Source organism: Microcaecilia unicolor, chromosome 2, assembly GCF_901765095.1.
Source record: "Microcaecilia unicolor chromosome 2, aMicUni1.1, whole genome shotgun sequence".
NCBI classification, from domain to species: Eukaryota; Metazoa; Chordata; class Amphibia; order Gymnophiona; family Siphonopidae; genus Microcaecilia; species Microcaecilia unicolor.
In genome coordinates, this window is record NC_044032.1 from 190,646,923 (window position 1) to 190,670,942 (window position 24,020).

Below are 24,020 nucleotides of genomic sequence, written 5' to 3' on the forward strand. Positions count from 1 at the left end.
ACTGCGCTCAAAATCCTCAGTGCCTGTCATGTTCACCAATGATGAACAATGATGCCAATGACGAAGTGAAGATCGCTGTGATCAACTCAGCTCTTTAAATCTGCAAGATTTTGAGCTGTTTGAGGCATTTCCTTCCTATTTATAAACATTAGTCATTGTTTTCATATTGTAGATTAGCTTATGCTGGTTTATTCTTATTAATTTCTAATTCCGCACCCATGTTTTTGGTGCTGTAGTTGCATATAATATTACAGCCATGCCCCTCTCCCTTTAAATCAAAAGTTACATTGGAGCGGAAGAAATATGATTTTAAAAAGCATGCAAGGATTAAGCGTTATGGTATTAGAAAATGTTCAGTTGTCAGTAGCTACGTATTCAAAATAAAGTAACATGCGGTTATTCTTTCCCATATTACAGGGTGTAACTTATATTGCCACCCACTGTTTCCATAGTTATACCAAAAACAGACTGACGACATTATGTACAATAAAAAGTTAGTGCCTCCCAGCCACAAATTACTAATCTGTACAGTTTTACAAGTTTGGAAGCTATAGATGTTTTTTTTAATACTAATCTTCCTTATATAAATATGTAGTGTGGCTGCCATCTTAGTCCACTTGAATGCACAGAAATAAAGGTTAAGGGAAGATAACAAGTTGATAAGTGCACACTTAGAGGGCAATTCTATAAATGGGCACCCTGATGCCACATGGTAAGTGCCTATTCTAGAATGGAATCTAGGTGCCTTGATTCTGTTATAGATTACTAGTGAAATCCAGCATTGGCATGCCTAACCCTTAGGTGCCGGCAGATACACCAACCATAAAACCTGGTGCCAAAATGTGGTAAAGACGCATGTAACTTACAGTATTCTGTACGTTTTGTGTGTTAATGGGAGTCTTGGATTCCAGGGCTCTATCCTTTCCTGGTTCTCTTCCTACCTCTCCCTCCGCACCTTTAGTGTTCACTCTGGTGGATCCTCTTCTACTTCTATCCCTCTGCCTGTCGGCGTACCTCAGGGTTCTGTTCTTGGTCCCCTCCTCTTTTCTATCTACACTTCTTCCCTTGGTTCATTAATCTCATCCCATGGCTTTTCCTACCATCTCTATGCTGATGACTCCCAAATCTACCTTTCTACCCCTGATATCTCACCTTGCATCCAAACCAAAGTTTCAGCATGCTTGTCTGACATTGCTGTCTGGATGTCTCAACGCCACCTGAAATTAAATATGACCAAAACCGAGCTTCTCATTTTCCCCCCCAAACCCACCTCCCCGCTCCCCCCGTTTTCTATTTCTGTTGATGGCTCTCTCATTCTCCCTGTCTCCTCAGCTCGAAACCTTGGGGTCATCTTTGACTCTTCTCTCTCCTTCTCTGCTCATATCCAGCAGATTGCCAAGACCTGTCGTTTCTTTCTTTACAACATCCGTAAAATCCGCCCCTTTCTTTCCGAGCACTCTACCAAAACCCTCGTCCACACCCTTGTCACCTCTCGTTTAGACTACTGCAATCTGCTTCTTGCTGGCCTCCCACTTAGTCACCTCTCCCCTCTCCAGTCGGTTCAAAACTCTGCTGCCCGTCTCATCTTCCGCCAGGGTCGCTTTACTCATACTACCCCTCTCCTCAAGACCCTTCACTGGCTCCCTATCCTTTTTCGCATCCTGTTCAAACTTCTTCTACTAACCTATAAATGTATTAACTCTGCTGCTCCCCAGTATCTCTCCACACTCGTCCTTCCCTACACCCCTTCCCGTGCACTCCGCTCCATGGATAAATCCTTCTTATCTGTTCCCTTCTCCACTACTGCCAACTCCAGACTTCGCGCCTTCTGTCTCGCTGCACCCTACGCCTGGAATAAACTTCCTGAGCCCCTACGTCTTGCCCCATCCTTGGCCACCTTTAAATCTAGACTGAAAGCCCACCTCTTTAACATTGCTTTTGACTCGTAACCACTTGTAACCACTTGCCTCCACCTACCCTCCTCTCTTCCTTCCCGTTCACATTAATTGATTTGATTTGCTTACTTTATTTATTTTTTGTCTATTAGATTGTAAGCTCTTTGAGCAGGGACTGTCTTTCTTCTATGTTTGTGCAGCGCTGCGTATGCCTTGTAGCGCTATAGAAATGCTAAATAGTAGTAGTAGTAGTAGTCTCACCTATGTCCCACCTATGTGCTGCTCCTGTGTATGCCCCTTGCAAATCCACACTGAGGGGGTCATTTACTACTACTACTTATCATTTCTATAGCGCTACTAGACGTACGCAGCACTGTACACTTGAACATGAAGAGACAGCCCCTGCTCAACAGAGCTTACAATCTAATTAGGACAGACAAACAGGACAAACAAGAGATAAGGGAATATTAAAGTGACTAAGTCGTGGTCACGTTTTTAGCTTGCAGTAGAAATCAGCTGGCGGTAAATGCCGAGACACCCATTATATTCCAATGGGCATCTCGTCATTTACTGCCAGCTGATTTCTACCGTGGGTAAAAACGCTAGTGCGGCTTGTAAAGAAGGAATTTGCAGAATAGTGCATAGGCACCCTGCTAACATTTACACAGATATGTGCGCACATATTCATGTGTTAATATTCTACATATTTACCCACATAAATGTGGAGGTCCAGGTTATAGAATTGCTGTTTTATAGTGTGACAAAATGGCGCATTTCCCTTTCCTCCATTTGCAAACTATGCATATCTTGTTGGGAGACCGAGTGTGAAAGGACATTTGCATCCCAAGAATTTACTTGGGATGCAAAGACCAACTCATAAGGAAGTTACAGACCGCCCAAAATACAGCAGCCAGACATATCTGGAAAATCGCAATTCAAAAGTGCCAACCCCCTTCGAGAAAAGCTACATTGGCTCCCAATTAAAGAACGTATTACTTTTAAAGTCTGCACCCTGGTCCACAAGATTATCTATGGCGATGTCCCAGGATATATGTATGACCTCATAGACCTGCCAACCAGAAACTCAACTAGATCATCACGAACATACTTAAATCTTCACCACCCTAGCTGCAAAGGTCTTAAGTACAAACCAATTTATAGATCCAGCTTCTCCTATATAAGTACGCAACTCTGGAATGCACTACCAAAAGCCGTAAAGACAACATACGACCACCTCAGCTTCCGGAAATCACTAAATTCGAAAAGGCACATCCTTCTGATCGAACTTAAATGCTTAACTCAGCAATACAACAAACAAAACTTATAATGATCACATTATAACCCCTCTTTTCTATGATTCCCTACTGTGTTTGTAACATATTTATTTCACTGACTATAACATTACTCTGTATTTGTTTCATCACCGGAGATAGATACCGCCTCACGGTAATATGTAAGCCACATTGAGCCTGCAAATAGGTGGGAAAATGTGGGGTATAAATGTAACAAATAAATAAATAAAATAAATCATAGACTGCATTTTGTTAGAATAACAGGGGCTGTATGAGGCATGTGTGTGTGTGTGTGTTTATTTGTGTATGTGCCTTTGTATATATTTGTGCGTGTCTATGTCTTTTTGTGTCTCTGTCTATGTATGTACCTGATTATCTTTTTAATTTTGTGTGTTGTTGTATATGTTTATGTGTGTATCTTTGTGCTTATGCATACAGACAGATTCCCCAATAGCTGCTATCGCTTGGGCAAAACATCCTACAAAAACAAACAAATCGAAAGTGATACATATTAATTGAACTAGCAATGCATTTCTTGATTAGCTTCAGGAACTAACATATCCTTCCTTAGGTCACAATAGAGGGGTCATTTTACTAAGGTGCACCGAAAAATGGGCTGCGCTAGTATAGGCGCGTGTTTTGGGTGTGCGCAGATCCATTTTTCAGTGCGCCTGTAAAAAAAAAAAGGCCTTTTAAAATTTTTACCGAAAATGGACATGTGGCAAAATAAAAATTGGCACACGTCCATTTTGGGTCTGAGACCTTACTGCCAGCCGTTGACTTAGCGGTAAGGTCTCACGCGTTAACTGTACAAGAATCATCTAAGCGCATAGAACGGTGAATACTGCCTGGTTTCTGCCGCGCGCCAGAAAATAAAAGTTATTTTCCAGTACGCGTAGCAGACACAAGTCAAAAATGAAATTACCACAACGGCCACGCGGTAGCCGTGCGGTAACTTCAAATTGACACGCATTGGGCATGTGTAGGCACCTACGCAGCTTAGTAAAAGGACCCCAGAATGAGCAAAAGAGAGATGATGTAAGTCGTCAAATGTCTGACTTGCCTATACAAACACGACCATCTACTCCAACAGCCAAGCCTGGTGGGCAGTCACAGCGAAACGATCCTTCAGTATTGATGCAGTGGCCATTCATGCAGATTCCCGGAGTATGGCATTCATCAATATCTGAAAGAAAGAACCACAGGAGAACTGAACAGGCTAAATATATCTGATTGCTAATCAAATCAGCTTCAGCTCAGTCACTAAAAGCTTCACTCAGTGACTCGGGTAAGAAGGACAAGTGCTATAAATCTGGTGGGGTCTGAAACTTGATTTCAGCAAATCAGTGGTTAAAAAAAATCATTAATAGCAAAGTATCAAACAACAAATCCAGATAAAAATGTATGGCTATAAAACACCAAGGGAAAATGATCTAGATATTTGGACCAAAGAACCTATAATAGACCATAATGTGAAGGAACCAGGAAAAATGTCAATGATAAAAGTCCAAGAGTTCTTACAGTCCAGTTTATAAATGAATTTAAATAAACCTCTTCCTTGGATGTCATTATTTAAAGCAAAAAACTGATATTTTGGCCCTATAAAATGTGCAGGCACCATTTTAGAAAAGTTGTGGATGTCAGCATATAGACGTTTTAGGCAAAATGTCCAGAGAGCTTGTGACATATTTTACAAATGCAGGACTAAACATAGCAGCCTATTATAAAATGGACATATCTACACCACCTAACCAAGGCATTCTATAAGCCTTCAAAAATATATAGCACATCAACAGCAACGTCCCAAAATGTAGTAATGTAAAACATCTGAAAAAAAGGGTACCCAAGAGTACCTATGAAGCTGAAAATGGCTTGCATGAGCTCACACCATCATGCTCTCACAGTATATAGTGTCTGCAAGTTCTCCACAGTGTTTCTGGTGTCCATTCAGTGCCGGCAAGGAAAAATATCTAGCGCCACCTGTGGTGGTGGTACAAAACACATAGGTGCCCTTTTACTAAAGTTTAATGTGCACTAACAGAATTAGTGCACACTAACCACAGGATTCTGTATATGGCACCTTAATTTCCACACACAAATTAAGGTATATTCTATAACAATGCTTGTAACTTAATTAGTAAACTAGTAATCAGTGATGTTAGTTGGATGCTAACAAGCAATTGTCAGCACTAATTGACATTAATTAAGATTTATGCACACAACTTGATAAGCGTGTTCTGTAACGTGGTACACTTAAATTCTAAGTTGCATAGTTTTAAAGGGGCATGGCCATGGCTGCGGTGTGGGCATTTCTAAAATCTATGCATGTTGTTATAGAGTACACCAGAGGCGTAGCCAGACAACAGATTTTGGGTGGGCCTAGGCAAGAAGTAGGTGGGCACCAAGTGTTCCCTTCACCCCCCCCCCCTCCTTTCCACCTTGGCAGTCTGTAGCAGGCATGTGCTGAAAGCTGAGCATGCGCTAGTGCCGGTATTGTGGACAGTAGCGTTTTCGTTACCATCAGGGGGAAGTCTTCAGCTGGCGGAGTTTGGGATCCCCACCGGCTACCGCTAAACGTGTGCTAATGTTGGGTGGGCCTGTGCCCAAGGCCCACCTGTGGCTACGCCACTGGAATACACCCGCTCTGCACCTAATTTAGGCATCAGGATTTACGCCAATTAAACATGGTGTAAATGGCTGTGACTAAACTTGGTCGCATGGAAAGGCGCTTGGCGTATTCTATATACCATGCAGAAACTTAAGCCTATTCTATAAAATATAGATGTACTTTAGAGAATACGCCTAGGCATATAAGGGAGCTCTTAAATCTAAAAGAAGCTCCTTTTAAACTAAGAAAATAGGTACTGATGTAATGGATACTAAATTTCTTTTTCAACTGGTTAACAATTTAACTAATATTATGGGCTTCTTTTACAAAGATGCGCTAGCAATTACCACACGGCAAATGAGAGGAAGCCCACATTTCAGCATTTCAGAGTTGTGTGGGTGCAGGACGGACCTTGCGTCGCTCCCTTTTATAACTTATCCGGTATGCTGTTTTTTTGCATAACCCTTTGAAGATATATGCTTCCACATCTTCTAGACATTTTATACAGCGATATTAATCTTCCTCGACAGTAAAAGAATATTATATAGCCCCTGACGCAGCCCTGCTGGGCGAAACACGGCCTGAGTCGGGCTGATTCTGAATATTTTTGTTAATAAATTGATATTTCTCTCTTATCAATCTGCTCTTTTGTGTTTCCATTTTGGAGTTTGCAGACCGGTTGCCCTGTTGTTTTCAGGAAAGGAGATGTACATTTAAAAGGTAAAGGAGTATCCAACAAGTAAAGAGGCAGAGGATGACATCATCATGAGGCCACAGATGAACCAGCGGGCGGCGGAACCCAGTTTGAGACAAAAGCCTTAGAAAACGGGTAGGCCTTAAGTTGAGGTTTGGGAACCCCTGATTTATGAGGTTCCCTTTTCTTTTATTATGGTTTTATATGTATTATATTGTAAACCACTTTGGTCTGGGAAGGGTGAGCGGGATATCAAGCTTTTTAAATAAACAAACATCCGGGATTAAATTATAAAATAGATTCAGGAGTGGAGGTGGGGAAGGCTAGTCACAGGACATTTTAAAAGAAGGCAGGACCAAACTGCACGTCACTGGCTATAGCTACAAAACATATTTCCCATTAGATTTACTAACCTGCAGTACGCTTTTTTACTGTAGTAGGGATACGGGATATGCATTTGTTAATATTTTTATGGCTCATCAGTACACCTTAATAAATATGATGTATACACAATTTGAAGCACATTAACCTACAAATTAATGTGCACAAAATTGATTTGCATGCATTGAAAAGTTAAAATGTGAGTTACAATGCTTGAAAATCAGGAAGAAGCCCATCTTCTTTGCTTACACACATCCCCATGCCTCAAGTTAGTAAACAGGGTCCTAAGTGTGTATCTAAAACAATGGAAAGTGACTTGTCCAAGGTCATAAGGCAGGTCTGCAGCAGAAGGGACATTTAAAAGCCTGGCTTCCCTGTTTCTCAGTCCACTGCTCTAAGCATTAGGCTACCTAACCTCTACTCATCAATTCCATTTTATAGCTTTACACAAGAAACAGTGATTCCATGTCACTAAGCTGTCCATGTTTTCTTGATGCATTGCATGCCATTGCTTATTCTCTATCAATATGCAGACGAGTCAACCTTTTACTTAGCATTTCTGTAAATGATAAAGACTGACCCACAGTCCCACGATATAGAATCTGGGGGTGTAAGCATGAGTCGGCATACACCCCCAGATTCTATATCGTGCGATTTGCATTGTGTGCACAAATCCAGTGATATTCTGGATTTGCGCATGCAACTTAATTAGCTTAACAAGCCAATCAGCAAGCAACTATTGACACTAATTGGCATTAATTAGAATTTACACCCACAACTGTCTAAACGTTTTCTGCAAAGATGCATCGTTAAGAACGGGGCATGGCCATGAGCGTGGAATGGGCGGGTCATGGGCATAACTAAAAACTATGAAGCCCTTTAACAAAGGAGCGTAAGCACCTATGCACATCCAACACATGTCAAATTGGCACTACCGCATGCCCCAGGCAGCAATTCCATTTTTGGTGCCTGTGCCCAAAGCATGCAGTAGAAAATATTTTCTGTTTTCTACCGCGAGGCACTTAAGCGGCGGTAATCAGCAGTTGGCGCATGCTGCATGCTTAGTACCCGGTTAGCGTGTGAGACCTTACCACTAAGTCAATGGGTGGCGTTAAGGTCTCGGGCCAAAAATGGATGTGCAACTGGTTTTCATTTTGCCGCACGTCCATTTTCCGGCACATTATAAAAATCCCCTTTTTTTCCAGGTGCGCTCAGAAAATGAACCAGCACACATCCAAAACACGCACCTGCACCAGCGCAGGCTTTTGTGCGCACCTTAGTAAAAGGGCCCGCCTCTATGTGCGTTGCTATAGAATATACCCATTCCATGCCTAATTTAGGCATAGGCATTTACATCAAGTTTTAACTTGGCATATCTGCCCGCGACTGAATTTAATCGTGCCGACAGGCATTGGGGTGTATTCTATAAACCATGCCTAAATTTAGGTGTAGCTTATAGAATATGCCTAGGCGTAATTTTGGGGGGGACAATTTTTTTAGGCATGATATGTAGAATCTAGCCCATAATGTCATATGCCTAAATATGAAGGGAAAGAAATATCTTCATGAAATTATTACAGTCTACATTCATTTTTACCATGTCTGAATGAAAAACCAAGAAAAACAATCATTTTTTCAAAACTTGAGGTTATGCTTTACTTCTTTAAGAGGACTGACAGAAAAGGCATAATTTTCTTTGCTATATTTTTCACTGAAAGAAAATTCTTTTGCTACAGATATTGTTAAACATGCATATCTGACACATGAACTTTTTACTTTTTTTTTTTTTCATTGCTCTGGCCAATGTTCCACTGAATGTTTAAAGTTTTGCTTTGTTTAAAATGAATGTTATTTTAAATGATCTCAGTATATAAGTCTATGAAAGTGCACATGGCGGTGTGTTCGTAAAAGTTGTGTAATTCTAGAGCAGCAAGTAATTGAGGCAGGAACACTTTTGAGTACACATAAATAGCAAAACCTTTGAAAGCGTTCTTTGAAATCTCAACTTGAGTCATCGTTTCTCATAGCCAGAGAGGCCTATAATTAATTTAACTGTGTTTCCCACAGAACTGCTAAAGCTCGTTTGTCACTCGCTTGGCCAATTTTGCACACCTTTCAGCAGAAAATTAATTCCCTCCCCCCCAAGAGTTATAAATAAAACGCATTGATTCCCACACCTCTCTCCTGTTTTGAAACTAAGGGGCTCTATTACTAAAGGGCTCCTTTTACTAAGCTGTGGTAGTAATCATAGGAGCCAACTTTTTAAAATGATTGGGGGTGCTGAAAGTTTTTTTTTTTTTTTTTTTTTACAGGTGGTGGATTCCCCCTCCCCCTCTCCTCCAAGTTCCAGGCCCCCGTCCCTCTCCTCCGAGTTCCAGGCCCCCTCCCTCTCCTCCGAGTTCCAGGCCCCCTCCCTCTCCTCCAAGTTCCAGGCCCACCTCTCCACCGGGTTCCAGGCCCCCTCCCTCTCCTCCAAGTGCCAGTTCCCCCTCTCCTCCGAGTGCCAGTCCCCCCCTTCTCCTCCAATAAATGAGGGCAGGACCAGAACTGAGAGAGAAGGGAAGGCTGAAGCCAAGCCTGCTCGCCTTTCACTGCTGCCGATGGGACCGAGCAAAGTAAGATGAGTTTTAAATTCTGGGCGGCAGGAAGGCGAGGACGGAGGACTGTTGAGGGACAAGAGGTTGAGCAGGTTAAAATATTGGGGGTGCTCGAGCACCCACAGCACTCGTGGAGTCGGCGCCTATGGTAGTAATTCCCATGCGACAAAACCCATAGGAATTGAATGGGCTTCTTTGCATTTGATGCTGGAATCACTCCTTTTAGAGTCCAAAATGCGCTAACCCCTTAATTCTATAAAAGTTGCCAAAAATTGTCTGTGCAAATTTGAGCACATGCCCGATTTGAACTCACAATTTAATTGAATAACGAGCCATGACTCCTAATATGGAACTTTACATCACGTAGCTATAGTTTTCGGTTCCTTTTGCTTACATGCATCACTTTGCACATGCTCACATGAAATTTCATCTGCCATTTGGATGTCCAGTCTCCCAGTCTCATAAGGTCTTGTTTTCACAATCCTCGTCCAACTCACACGTATTTTAGAACGGGATACAGCCTGTTCTAAAATACTTGTGGAGATGGATGTCCATGTACTGGAAATGTCCAGCATGAACATCCATTTTACAAACTGAAATGTTCAAATTATGAATGGTTGAAAACAAGGAACATGGACATCTGAGTGGCAGCATAGGAGCGTCCATTTTGTAAATGTCAAATGGTTCCCCTAGCACAATCCCTCTCAAATTCAGGCCTTGCTTTCCAATGCGACAAGCACATCCTAGCTGCTTGTCACAATACATTACATTAGCACCCAGCTGAAATACATATAAAATTACATTGACACAATAAAAACACAAACTAAAACAATATACAAACAATACAAAATACACCCTATTACATACCAGTACAGTAGCGCCCATTGGCGGCCAGCACGAACCCTGGTTTACAAATGCACTTGAAACTGCCATCCTCATTTATACACATCCCATTTAAACACATATTGGTGGTCGCACATTCATCATGATCTGTTGAAGAAAGAAACAGATGCAAACATATGTGTTAGACCGATTAATGCTGTATATACCCGTAGAAAGTCAACTACTGGGTGTGAGATATTTGTCTCAAATATTTTGCAAAATTTTATCACTGCTTGATAAGATGACTAAGGGCCATGACTAAGGGAATTAGCGTGCAGTAAATGCTATGAAGCCCATATGCATGAAATAGGCTTCATAGCATTTATAATGCGCTTATTCCGTTAGTGCACGCTAAGCTTTAGTAAAAGAGCCCCTAAATCAATGACACACAGTTAAGTAGACACCACACTACCAAGTACAGCTCAATGAAGATGTTACAATACTTCACAATTCTTTACATTACCTGTGCATTACATTACTACCTACATTTCGGTTACTAGCTGTAAAATTCACAAGAGAAAAATATCACGAATTAACATTCTCTTGTTACTGATCATTTACTGTATTTTACTATCAGTGCTGCAAATTAAGCAAACGACTGTTAGCAAGCTTGCCCAATAGACTGTACTAACAACATGGACAATTTGAACTTGTGAATGCAATTGAGAAAAAGACTGCAAACAAAATCAAACCAGGCAAAGCTTCTGGGATATAGGAGGGAAAAGACTCACTGCTGAGAGCAGCAATTTTATCAAGAAACAGAAAGGCTCTTTTACTAAAATGTGCTAAAATATAATCTTAGCATGTTTTAATGCCAGGATTATAAGGATTTTCTTTCTTTCTTCCTTTCCAACTCTCGCACTAATTTTTCCGTTAGCATGTAGGACTTGAATAAAATTAACATACAGACTTTAAATGAACTAGACAAAACCGTATCCCCCACACCTGACTGATAACCAAATGACTACTAATGAAAATTACGCAACACGAACTATCATTTTATTTCTTATGCCAGAAACGAACTCTCTATAGCTGACTATCCAACTTATGCTATAATTAACTCACTCAGGAAGCTATTTGCAATATCAAATTGTATCATATTTTACCATGTATGCACCTTAAGGTAACATCATCTGTAATTCTCGTTCCGGAAATGGCGATCGCCATTACGGCATAATGTAAGCCACATTGAGCCTGTAAATAGGTGGGAAAATGTGGGATACAAATGCTACAAATAAATAAAATAAATAAATACTGCCTCCTATTTAGGAGGCAATAAATGCTCCTACGTTACCCCTGAGTTATCCTGCTATAAATGGAGGCTAAAGTTGTGCGTGCAAATCAGAGTGCGTAGCCGATTTGTGCATGCAACTTGGTTGCTTAACAAGCCAATCAGCATCAATCCTCAGAAGCTTAGCTGAAATTGGGTGGCGGAGCAGGTGGGGGGAAGAGGGGTTGGTGGTTGGGAGGCTAGGATAGGGGAGGGCAGACTTATACGGTCTGTACCAGAGCCGGTGATGGGAGACGGGACTGGTGGTTGGGAGGCGGGAAATACTGCTGGGCAGACTTATACGGTCTGTGCCCTGAAAAAGACAGGTACAAATTCAAGATATGAGTTTATCTTGGGCAGACTAGATGGACCATGCAGGTCTTTTTCTGCCGTCATCTACTATGTTACTATGTTACTATGTAATTATTGACATTAATTGGCCTTAATTAGGATTTAAATTCAGATCGTATTCAATAATGATCTGCACATAAATCTTAACGTGTGTAAATTTTAAGGGACATCACTAGAGGAATTCGAGGGTGTTCCAAAATTTTACACACGTAAATACAGAATTCGGCTAAACCATGCTTAATTTAGGAGATGTGGAGGGGCATAATTGAACGTCGCCGGCCAAATAGATCGCCGGCGATCTATGTTGGTGGCGGCGCTACAGCTGGCCGGAACCATATTATCGTTTAGTCCGGCCAAATGCCTTGGAGTTCGCCGGGTTTGAGATGGCCGGGTTGGTTTTTAAGCGATAATGGAAAAAAATGCCGGCCATCTCAAACCCGCCGAAATCCAAGGCATTTGGTCATTGGAGGAGCCAGCATTTATAGGGCACTGGTCCCCCTGACATGCCAGGACACCAGCTGGGCACCCTAGGGGTCAGTGCGGTGGACTTCAGAAAAACCTCCCACATGCATAGCTCCCTTACTTTGGGTGCTGAGCCCCCCAACCCCCCCCCCCAAACCCACTACCCACAAATGTACAACACTACCAAAGCTCTTAGGGGTGAAGGGGGCAACTACATGTGGGTACAGTGGGTTTTGGAGGGCTTCCATTACCAGCACAAGTGTTACAGGTAGGGGGGATGGGCCTGGGTCCGCCTGCCTTAAGTGCACTGCGGTACCCACTAAAAGTGCTCCAGGGACCTGCATATACGCAGGCCTCTAGGACTTGTTGCTGCTGTATAACCTTGGCACACCAGTTGACACCTGAAGACTAATCTCTTTGAAAAAGTCCTTTATTTGAATAAGCACGTTTACTCACAGTTAACTGCAGATCAGAGGTTGTGCCCCACTGGCAAAGAGTCGTCCCTGGTACTGAGATTAGCAGTAGGTCAGAGCTGGCAGAATGCTGTACAATGCCCTCTTTCAGCCACATTCAAGGTAATAACGTTCTCTAACGTGGGTAACAAATGAAAGGGATCTAAAACTGGCTTACAAAAATGGCCACTACCTCATGGACCCAGTTAGCAGGGGGGAAAAGCACCATGGGAGTACAGCCCAGTACCCTACACCCACCACAATGCATTGCTAATATGACTCTGCAGGGCACCTAACAGAAAAGGTGTCACACTCACCCGAGAGCCACATTGCAACCAGGGAAAGGCTGTCGGAGGATACAACACATTCTGCTGTCATGGAGGTGGGTACGGCATTTGAGGCTGGCATACAGGCTGGCAAAAAAGGTTTTTAGTTTTATTTTTTTAGTATGGGAGGGGGTTGGTGACCACTGGGGGAGTATGGGGAGGTCATTCCCCCATTCTCTCCAGTGGTCATCTGGTCATTTGGTGCATCTTTTTGAGGCTTGGTCGTGAAAATAAAAGGACCAAGTAAACCCGGCGATATACTGCTTATCACCGTTTTTTTTTTCCATTATCGCCGAAAGCCGGCCATCTGGTAGCCACGCCCATGCCCGCCCATGTCCCGCCTTCACCGCCGACACGCCCCTTTGAACTTAGGCCGGTGACGCGACAAGAAAGCGGCGATGTTGACAAAAAAGCGGCTTTCGATTATACCGATTTGGCCGCTTTTCCGAGATCGCCGGCCATCTCCCGATTTATGTCGGAAAATGTCCGGCGATCACTTTCGAAAATGAGCTGGTTAATTGCCAGTGCCTAAACTTAAGTGCAGTTTATACCCTATGTGCTATTCTATAAAGGTCACATACATTTTACAGAATAGCGCTCAGCACATAAAATTTTTGATGATGATTTTTAGATGCCACTTATAGAATTTACCCCTTAATGTACCCATTCCCCTCCCATGACATATCCCCTCCTGAAAATAAAAATAAATAAATAAATAAAGTGCAATAATGGGGGAATTCTATATATGGTGGCAAACATTAGGAACACTTCTGCGCCACTTCTGCGAATTTTCGACACAGAAAAGTGTTCTAACAGATGCTAGGTACCAAAATGGGGCAGAAATGGCAGATCTGAGAGAAAACACATGAGATAATTTTCAGAGGTCAGAGGAGGGACATGGTGGCCTTTTAAAATGATGTTGAGTTTTGAGAACCAGTACAGTAAACTTTGGAAATCTGCTGGAATAACTTCAAAGACCACGGAATGTAAGTCCCCCGAGAGTAATGTACATAAATTACATTTTTAGGCTTCTGGAGATATTGCCGTTTTTTAAACATCAAAATACTGTAAATCAGCGATACTATATTTATTCTATGGATCTGTTCAGTTGGCAGTGAAGCAATGGTTTTCCTCTTTGTGCTTGCATCTGAATCAAGGGGAAAGCCTCCAGCCTCAAGGAGCATAATGTACAGCAGGGGCTCTCAACCCAGTCCCTGCGACACACACAGCCAACCAGGTTTTTTAGGATATCCACAATGAATATGCATGAGATAGATTTGCATACAATGAAGACAGTGCATGCGAGTTTATCTCATGCATATTCAATGCTAAATTACATGATCATTGTTCTCCTATTTAACACACAAATGCACATAACACTTGATCGAAATTCATAACAGTAATACAACAATTCTTAAAATCTTTACAGCCACCAGTCAACTTGGTTATATTCCCAACTGTGCCAATAAAGAATATGTTAGTCCACCTTCCAAACCACCAATCCATATCAAATATATCATGTAACTGCAGAAGAAGATTTCACTCATACGCAGGTAACCCCCACTATCCCTTGATCAAAATTCCACTGAAGATCTTGAATGAAATTTAAATATAGTGAAGTACCCCTCATGGCACATTGGCAGCAAGCATGGCATGAAGTGAAAGATCTGCGTTTTGGAGTGCTTCAATAAATCCAATTGCCTCGAGGAGGTGATGTGTCAGCAGCCCTAATCCGTAGAGAGCAAAGAATACTGTTGGCCAGTTGGTTTAACTAAGAAAATTAAATGGGTGTCATTGTGATTCATACATAGGTTTTAAACATCGTCATTTCCGCTGTATGGGCCAGAATCCATTGGGGTAGCTCTGGTTGTTTGTAGCTCCCCATGGTGAGAACTCATTTCAGTACTTTCCAAGCAAGTTTTTTGAAACATCATGATTGGTAGGTAATTTTCATTTTTGGTATATTTATATAGTGGGGGCTTAAATCAAGTTAGACGTGGTATGCTGTTCTACAAGTGTATGTTTTGTCTGTTGTAGTTTTAGTCTCCTGAAGACAACATTATTGGTGAAACATGATGTCATGTGGAGACTAAGAGCAAAGTTCATGAATGACCTGCCAGCAACTGGAAGTGATATCTTCTGGCATCAGCAATTTGTGAGATATAAAAATGACTGCATTGCAATGATGGTTTCCAGTAAGAGTTGAATAAATTCAAGTATGGTCAAATTTTGCAGACACATTTGAATTTCGGTCAAGATCTTCAGTGGAATTTCAATCAACGGATAGTGGGGATTACCTGCAAGTATGAGTGAAATCTTCCTGTGCAATTAAATGATAAATTTGATATGGATTGGTGGTTTGGAAGATGGACCAACAAATTCTTTATTGGCACAGTGGGGACTATAACCAAATTGACTGGTGGCTCTAAAAGGTTTTAAGAATTGTTGTATTAATGTTATAAACTTCAATAAAGTGTTATATGCATTTGTATGTTTAAATAGAACAATGACTATCCTGCTTATTTTCGAAGGAGAAGGGCGCCCATCTTCCGACACAAATCGGGAGATGGGCATCCTTCTCCTAAGGTCGCCCAAATCGGCAAAATCGAAAGCCGATTTTGGGCGTCCTCAACTGCTTTCCGTCGCGGGGACGACCAAGGTTCAAGGGGGCATGTCGGCAGTATACCGAAGGCGGGACGGGGGTGTAGTTAACAGATGGGCGTCCTCGGCTGATAATGGAAAAAAGAAGGGCGTCCCTGACGAGCATTTGGCCGACTTTACTTGCTCTATTTTTTTTCACGACCAAGCATCAAAAAGGTGCCCGAACTGACTAGATGACCACTGGAGGGAATTGGGGATGACCTCCCCTGACTTCCCCAGTGGTCACTAACCACCTCCCACCCCGAAAAAATAATTTCAAAAACTTTTTTTTTAAGAGTATGTCCTTCGCTATGCCTCTGTCCCTGTAACAGCAGTTGAGGATGTCCCTGTGAGAAGGACATCCATGCCTTATGCTATGCCTCTGACACCCTCTTTATTCATTTATTTGGATTTTGGATAACAAGTAGCAACAGTGGGATTTAAACTGGCCACCTCTGGATTCCAAGACCAGTGCTCTAACCACTAGGCCACTCCTCTCCCTTGAAATTTGGCCATCCCTGTGGGGGGGGGGGGGTAGTATGCAGGTCCCGGGGGGGGAGGTATGTGTGTGTCAGCAGGGACATAACGAAGGCGTGGACGTCCTTCTTTCAAACATTTTGGATGTCCTCAACTGCCCCCCACAGGGATGGCCAAATTTCAAGGGCGTGGACTACAGTGGAAGAGTGGCCTAGTGGTTAGAGCACTGGTGTTGCAATCTAGAGGTGGCCGGTTCAAATCCCACTGCTGCTACTTGGAATCCAAATAAATAACAAGGGTGTTGGAGGCACAGCAAAGGCATGGACATCCTCCTCACAGAAACATCCACATTTTGGATGTCCTCAACTGCCGTCGCTTCCCCTCCTTAGGAAGGAAATCGTGTGCAAATGAGCTAACAGCGAGCAGCTCATTTGCATGCAATTTCCTTCGTGCATGCCCGTTCCTTTCCGGATCTGTAAGGGAAGAGCTTTTTCCATTCAGTTAGTGGGACCAGTGCACTACGAATGCTGGCTCCTCCCACGACCAAATGGCTTGGATTTGGTCGTTTCTGAGAAGGGCGTCCTCGCTTTCCATTATCGCCGAAAACTGGGGACGACCATCTCTAAGGTCGACCTAAATTTCATGATTTGGGCATCCCCGACCGTCTTATCGAAATGAAAGATGGACGTCCATCTTGTTTCGATAATACAGGTTGCCCCACCCCTTTACAGGGCTGTCCTTAGAGATGGGTGCCCCCTTTCGATTATCCCCCTCTATGTGATTTAGTATTATTATTGGTCATTGTATTATTTGGTAGCCCAGATAGCTGATTGTGAAGTATGCCTATTCATTATTAATATCCTGAAAACCTACATGGCTGAGTGTGTCCCAAGATCTGGGTTGAAAATCCCTGATGTACAGTGAAGCCCTTGCTATGGTTCAAAGTCATTGTTTCTTTTAATAGGATAAATAATAAGTCCTTTTGTGGCATTTAAGATAGTTTATTTAATTCTAAATTTATGTGTTAATAACATAAGAAGTTAAAAGCTATGCTGAGTCAGACCACGCCCATCAAGCCCAGCATCTTGTCACAAGTACCTAGGAGACCACAAAGTAGATCTATTTCCCATAGTTCATATTCAGGGACGAACAAGGGCTCTCCCAAGTCTACTTGGCTAATAATTTTTATGGACTTTTCCTCCAGAAACGTGTCCAATCCTCTTTTGAATCCCTCTATGTTGCTTGCTTTGACCACATCCTCCATCAACAGATGCCACAGCTTAATTATAAGCTGAAAGAAAACACATTTCTACAATTTGTTATCAACCTTCTGGTCATTAGTCTCATGAAGTATTCTTTTGTTGTTTGTGTTTTTGACAGGTCAAACAATGGTTCCCTATTTAATTATCTTTTCTCCAAGCTAAAAAGTCCTACTCTGTTTAGCATTTCTTCATAGGGGAGGTGTTCTTTGTCATTCTCTAAACCTTTTCTAGTTTGCTATATCATTTTTGAAATGGGACAACTAGAACTGAACACAATACTTTTTGATGGACTAGGGACCTATATGGTGTAATAATGATATTCTGTTTTTTGCATAATCTATAACATTCTATTTGACTTTTTAAAACCGCAGCACACTGAGCTGAAAATGTCAACATATTATCTTTTTCTTGAGTGGTGACTGCTAACTCAGGGGGTCATTTACTAAAGCTTAGCTCGAGTTATCTGCAGCAGGGTCCATAGGAATAAAATGGGCCTTGCTGCAGATAATTCGAGCTAAGCTTTAGTAAAAGACCCCCTTAGAACTCAGCTTTTTTAGTGGGAATATTTTTCCCTCTGTACATCACTTTGGACTTCTCCACACTAGATTAGACACCCAGTCTCCTAATTTCACAAGATCCTTCTGCAGATCCTGACCATTCTCAGCCATCATCTTTGAATAATTTTATGCCATGTTCAAGTTTGATCACCTCACTCATCAGTCCTATGTCCAAATCATTTATAAATATGTTAAACAGCAAAGGCCCCAATACAGACCCTTCAGCCACTCCACTAAGAACTTTGTCAAATGCCTTCTGAAAATCCAAATATACTATGATGGCTATTTTTAGATGCTCTATTCTTGTTTTGGACATCTGAAACCTGATATTTAGATGCCCATATTGCATAGATGTCCAAATCCCAATTTTACAAAGGTAGGATATGGGCATCTAAAACTGCAAGGGGAATTGGTCTGGGCATATTTTGGGTGGAACTAAGGAGGGCCCAAAAGATGGATGTCCAACTCCAATCACAGAACAGGAAGGGACATCTAAGTCTAAAAAGATGGATGGCCATATTTAAACCTGGTACATGACACGTCCTGGTTAGAACATAAGAATAGACATGCTGGGTCAGACCAATGGTCCATCTAGCCCAATATTCTGCTTCCAGCAGTGGCCAAATCAGGCCACAAGTACCTGACAGAATTCCAAATAGTAGCAAGGTTCATGCTACTGATCCCAGGGACAAGTAGTGGCTTTCCCCATATCTATCTCAATAGCAGACTATGGACTTTTCCTCTAGGAACTTGTCCAAACCTTTTTAAACCCAGATACATTAACCGCTGATACCACATCCTCTGGCAATGAGTACCAGAGCTTAACTATTCGTTGAGTGAAAAACTATTTCCTCCTGTTTGTTTTAAAATTAGTACCATGTAACTTCCTTGAGCGTCCCCTAGTCTTTGTACTTGTTGAAAAAGTAAAAAATTGATTTAAATTTACCCGTTGTACACCACTCTGTATTTTGTAGACCTGTATCATATCTCCCCTCAGTCATCTCTTTTCCAAGCTGAAGAGCCCTAACCTCTTAAGCTTTTCCTCATATGAGAAGAGTTCCATGCTCTTCATCATTTTGGTTGCCCTTCTTTGAACATTTTCTAATTCTGCTATATCTTTTTAAAGAACTGCACACAATACTCAAGATGTGGTCACACCATGAAGCGATGCAGAGGCATTATATTATTCACTGTCTTATTTTCTGTCTCTTTCCTAATAATTCATAGCATCCTGTTTGCTTTTTTGGCCATTGCCACACACTGGGCAGAAGATTTCAGCATATTGTCTATCAGACATCTAGATCTTGTCTTGGGTGCTGATTCCTAAGGTGTATCTTAGAATCAAGTAACTATGATTTGGATTATTCTTCCCAATGTGCATCACTTTGCATTTGTCCACATTCAATTTCATCTGCCATTTGGATGCCCATTCTTCCAGCTTCCCAACGTCTTCCTTCAATTTTTCACAATCCGCATGCGTTCTAACAACTCTGAATAGTTTTGTTTTTGGATTGGTAGCACGGAATGTTGCTACTAACTGGGTTTCTGCCAGGTACCTGTGACCTAGATTGGCCACTGTTGGAAGCAGAATACTGGGTTAGATGGACCATTGGTCTGACCCAGCATGGCTATTCTTAAGTTTTTATGTCTGCAAATTTAATCACCTCACTCGTTGTTCCCATTTCCAGATCATTAATAAGTTATTAATTGGGCACTCCACTATTCACCCTCCTCACTGAGAGAATTGGCCACTTAACCCTACCCTCTGATTGAGCAGCTGTCTACTGGATAGATTGCTGTCCCCCTCCGTCTCCCTTGAATGTGAAACCGACAGGGGATACCAGGCTCTATGACAGCTTCAGGTATTTAGGGACATTCTTAATTGAGCAGCATATACGTCTGAGGAGTAGCCTAACTGCTGAAACAAAGTAACTGTGGGGAGAAGTGCAGATTGTATCCCAGTGGACACACTCTTTTGTGGATGCCTTTATGAGAAGGTGGGTGGGGGTTGGAGTCCTTGGGAATGGGTCTGTGCACCATGTGCTCCTCGGGGTTGAAATTCACAGGTCCACATCCAGCAGAATCTCTGCAGCTTTGCCCTTCACCTCCCTCTTCATCTGCCTTCTGTTTATGTGGCCAATCCTCAAGATCTTCATTTCTGTTAACCTCCACTAAGCTTGGGCCATATGGCCAACCATTCCCAGCATTGAGGTCTACAATGTCCGTTATTGTGTGCCTGTATCCATGTCCTGGCCCTCACATTCAGTAGACCCTGAGGTTGGGGCCCCTGTCCTAGCTTTAGGATTACCTGAAGCTTCTGCGGAGGTTACAAAGGACCTGCTTGGCTGCCACCTGTCATCTGTGGTGGTGTTGCCTCTGGGGGCCTCACTGGTCATGCGCTTGGTGGGGTGGGGTGGGGGGAGTGTGTTGGACAAGGCCTCAGTGTGTGCACTGTGACAAGACTATTCCCCTGCCATCTGGCCTGCTGAACACAGAGTAAACTCTAGTCTGTTCAAAGGCAAAGTAGGCCTGCTGGTTTGTATCTGACTGGTCGCTATTGTGAGACAACAGATGTGTATAATAGTTCCTTTCCCTCCCTAGCTATATATCTTCCATATTTGTATATAGTTATTTTTCCTTCCCTCACCTAAACCTTATATGATGTTTTAAATAAGTAAATATGTGTATAGGAAGCAGCTGTTTGCGCATCTTCCTAGCCATCAACCATACTGGCTACGGGCAAGGTAGCATGCTGAAGAGAAAGTAAACTTTAGTCTTGGCCCTTCCTAGGAACACCAGCTAGTTGGTACCACACTAGTGGCTAGTATGAGACAATAAACCTTCACTAACATTAGCTGTATGAAGTCTGGCAAATGGGTGTGGGTCTGTAGAGTGGAGGTAATATATGGACTGGACTCCTGCTGCTAGCTGGTTGGCACAGACATGGTAATGCTTAGGGCGGCCCAAATGTGGCCGACATCAGTAGCTGATGCCCCCTTCATGGGAGTGAGAATGTAAAGGTCCATCTATCCTCCCTGTGAAGATACACCTGAGATGGGAACTTTGTTCCAGACTCCAGCATGGAGCTGGACTGGGGGCCCAACATGCTGGTCTCCACAAATGCTTATGTTACATAAACATCTAACCCCATTAACCCTAACTATACTACAGACCAGATCTCTGTAGAGAGCACTGTTAAAGGATTATGCAAAGATTGCCCCCCCCCCCCCCCCCCCCCCCCAGGGAACAGATGGCTACAGAGTGCAATGGTGACATAGATGGGCAGTCAGCTTTACCCTGTGACCCACAATGCTGTTTCTCTGCACTGCTGTGTCTTCTTATGTCCATATTACTGTGGCTACATATGGGGAGACTGGTCAGTTCAGCTGGCCACCCTCCTCCAACTTTCCAGAGGGACACTGGCTGGGCTGTGGCTATAGGACATCTGTGAGTGGAGCTTTTCCTGAGACAAGAACTTTGGCCAGATATGCCCCTGCCAGTTCCTTAGATGGTGAGGATATGCCCAGGGAATCTGTCTGAGAGAGAGATGTGCAGGCATTGTACATTTAGGAATCTTCAGGCTATGGACCCTTGCACTCTCTCCAGCGCTATTTCATCTCTCTTTTCAACCACTATGTTATCAACGTCTGTCAATGAGGCAGTCTCTTCCTATAATACTATTATCTCCTATGCTCTAGACACTCTTACTCCTATTCCTCATTCTGTAAGGTGTACCAAACCCCTGCCTCAGCTGACCTCTAGAATCCATTATGTACCTGCTGAATGCCTTTGGCTGAAATCCTGTGCCTATGCTGACTTCATACATTTCAATTTCTTGTTGACTTCCTTCCAGTCTGCTTTTTCACTTGCCAAACAAGACTACTACATCCATTTGACTCACTCTCTTGGCTCCAAACCTCACCATCTCTTTGCCAAACTGAACTCTCTCCTCAAAGTGCCTTCAGCTCCAACCCCCACTTCACTTTCTCCCCAGACTATGGCCGAGTACTTCAATGACAAGGTTCACAAGATTATGTTCTCAATCAAGTCACCTCCACCTCTCCTTCCCCCACTCCATTCTCTCAATCTTCTTTCAATCCCTGCCACCTTTCCTTTTCTGAAATCACCGAAGATGAAACTGCACATTTTATTTCCTCTAAACTCACTACCTGTTCCTCTGATCCTATTCCCACCCATTTACTCAGCACTATCTCTCCTACTCTCATCCCTTATATCTGTAGTTAATTTTCTGCACTCCATTTTTACTCTATTTTACTTATGCTTTTTGTTTCTTTTTTAATTAAAGGAAGTGAATTGTTTCTAGGAGATAAATTTATAAGAGGATACCTATGCATAGAGTCTGAGAAGATGTCTTTTTAAGGCCTAAGTGCCTTATAAAAAAAGGCCCAAACTTCCACATGCTCTGAAAGTGTAAATATAATGTACATAACTGAAACGTGTGCATGTATTTTTTTTGTTTTGTTATTTAATACTAGACTTGTGTACGTTGCCCACCTCTGTTCTACCCACATTCTGCTGGATTCTATATATTGCGCCTAGTGTTCCGCACCTAAATCTAAGCGTATTCCATAACAATGCGTGTAACTTAATTGGCTTAACAAGCCAATCAGTGATGTTAACAAAACTTAACAAGCAATAATTGGCAATAATTAGAATTTACACACATAACTCGATAAGCATATGCTGTACCTCACTGCACCTAAATTCTAACGCCCACATCCAGAAAGGGGCATCATTATGGGTGGGGAAATGGGCATTTCATGGGCATTCCCAAATTAATGCGCGATGTTATAGAATATGGCCTGGTCCACGTTAATCTATATGCAGGGATTTATGCCATGTTTTCATTGGTGTAAATGGATGTGTGTAGTTTTAGGTGCTGGGATATCAGCTAGGCATATTCCATATATAGTACGTAAATCCTATAGAATACACTTAGGCAGTGGCGTACCAAGGGGGGGTGGTGGGGGCGATCCACCCCGGGTGCACGCCGCTGGGGGGGTGCCGCGGCACGCGCCTCTCAGCTCCGAGTTCGCTAACTTCGCTCGTTCGCTGCAGCTCCCTCTGCCCCGGAACAGGTTACTTCCTGTTCCGGGGCAGAGGGAGCTGCAGCGAACAAGTGAAGTTAGTGAACTCGGAGCTGACAGGTGCGCAGCGGCACCCCCCCCCCCAGCGGAATGCACCCAGGGGGGGTGTCATTTCGCCGGGAGGGGGAGGTGTCATTTCGCAGGGGGGGGCGCGCTGCACCCGGGGGGGGGGGGGGGCGCATCGGCGATCTGCCCCGTGTGTCATCCAGGCTAGGAATGCCACTGCAATTAGGGGAAAATGATTTCTGCATGTATTTTCTAGGCGCCATATATAGAATCTCCCAAATTATTCCCCTGGGAATGCCTATATGGTCACTATAAAAGCCCTTTTCTGCATGTAAAGCAGTTTTTATACCCAAAGGTTTATAAAATGCCTCCCATTGAAACAAAACTGCATAATGAACTTGAAAACGTGACATTAGAAGGCATAGACATAATTAATGCCTCACTATTCTATTACATTGTTAATTTCCATAAAATGTTTTTAAATATGTTAAAGCTAGAGCTTCCCAACCTATGGAACTTCTGTTTGGGATTCTGAATGTGAGAACCAAGGAGAAGATCCAGATTAGCCAACAGCATTAAGGTAGGCAAACTCAAGTTCCTAGAAGAAAGGTCCAGACTTGGGGAAAGCCACTGCTTATCTCTGGAGTCAGCAGCATGAAATCCTGCTACTTTTTGGACTGTGCACAGTACTTACAACCGAGAATGGCCACTGTTAGAAACAGGATACTGGGCTAGAGGGACCTTTCTCTGACCCTGTAAA

The 24,020-nt window shown here is 42.8% G+C and overlaps 1 protein-coding gene across 1 annotated transcript in view; it reads right to left on the reverse strand.

Annotated features, from left to right (window-relative positions):
* The window catches only part of FBN2 (fibrillin 2), a 526,098-nt gene that overhangs the window by 309,009 nt on the left and 193,069 nt on the right, over nt 1-24,020 (reverse strand). The window contains 2 exon segments of the mRNA XM_030191959.1: nt 4,251-4,373; nt 10,335-10,457. Coding sequence (XP_030047819.1) covers nt 4,251-4,373; nt 10,335-10,457 — 246 coding nt within the window.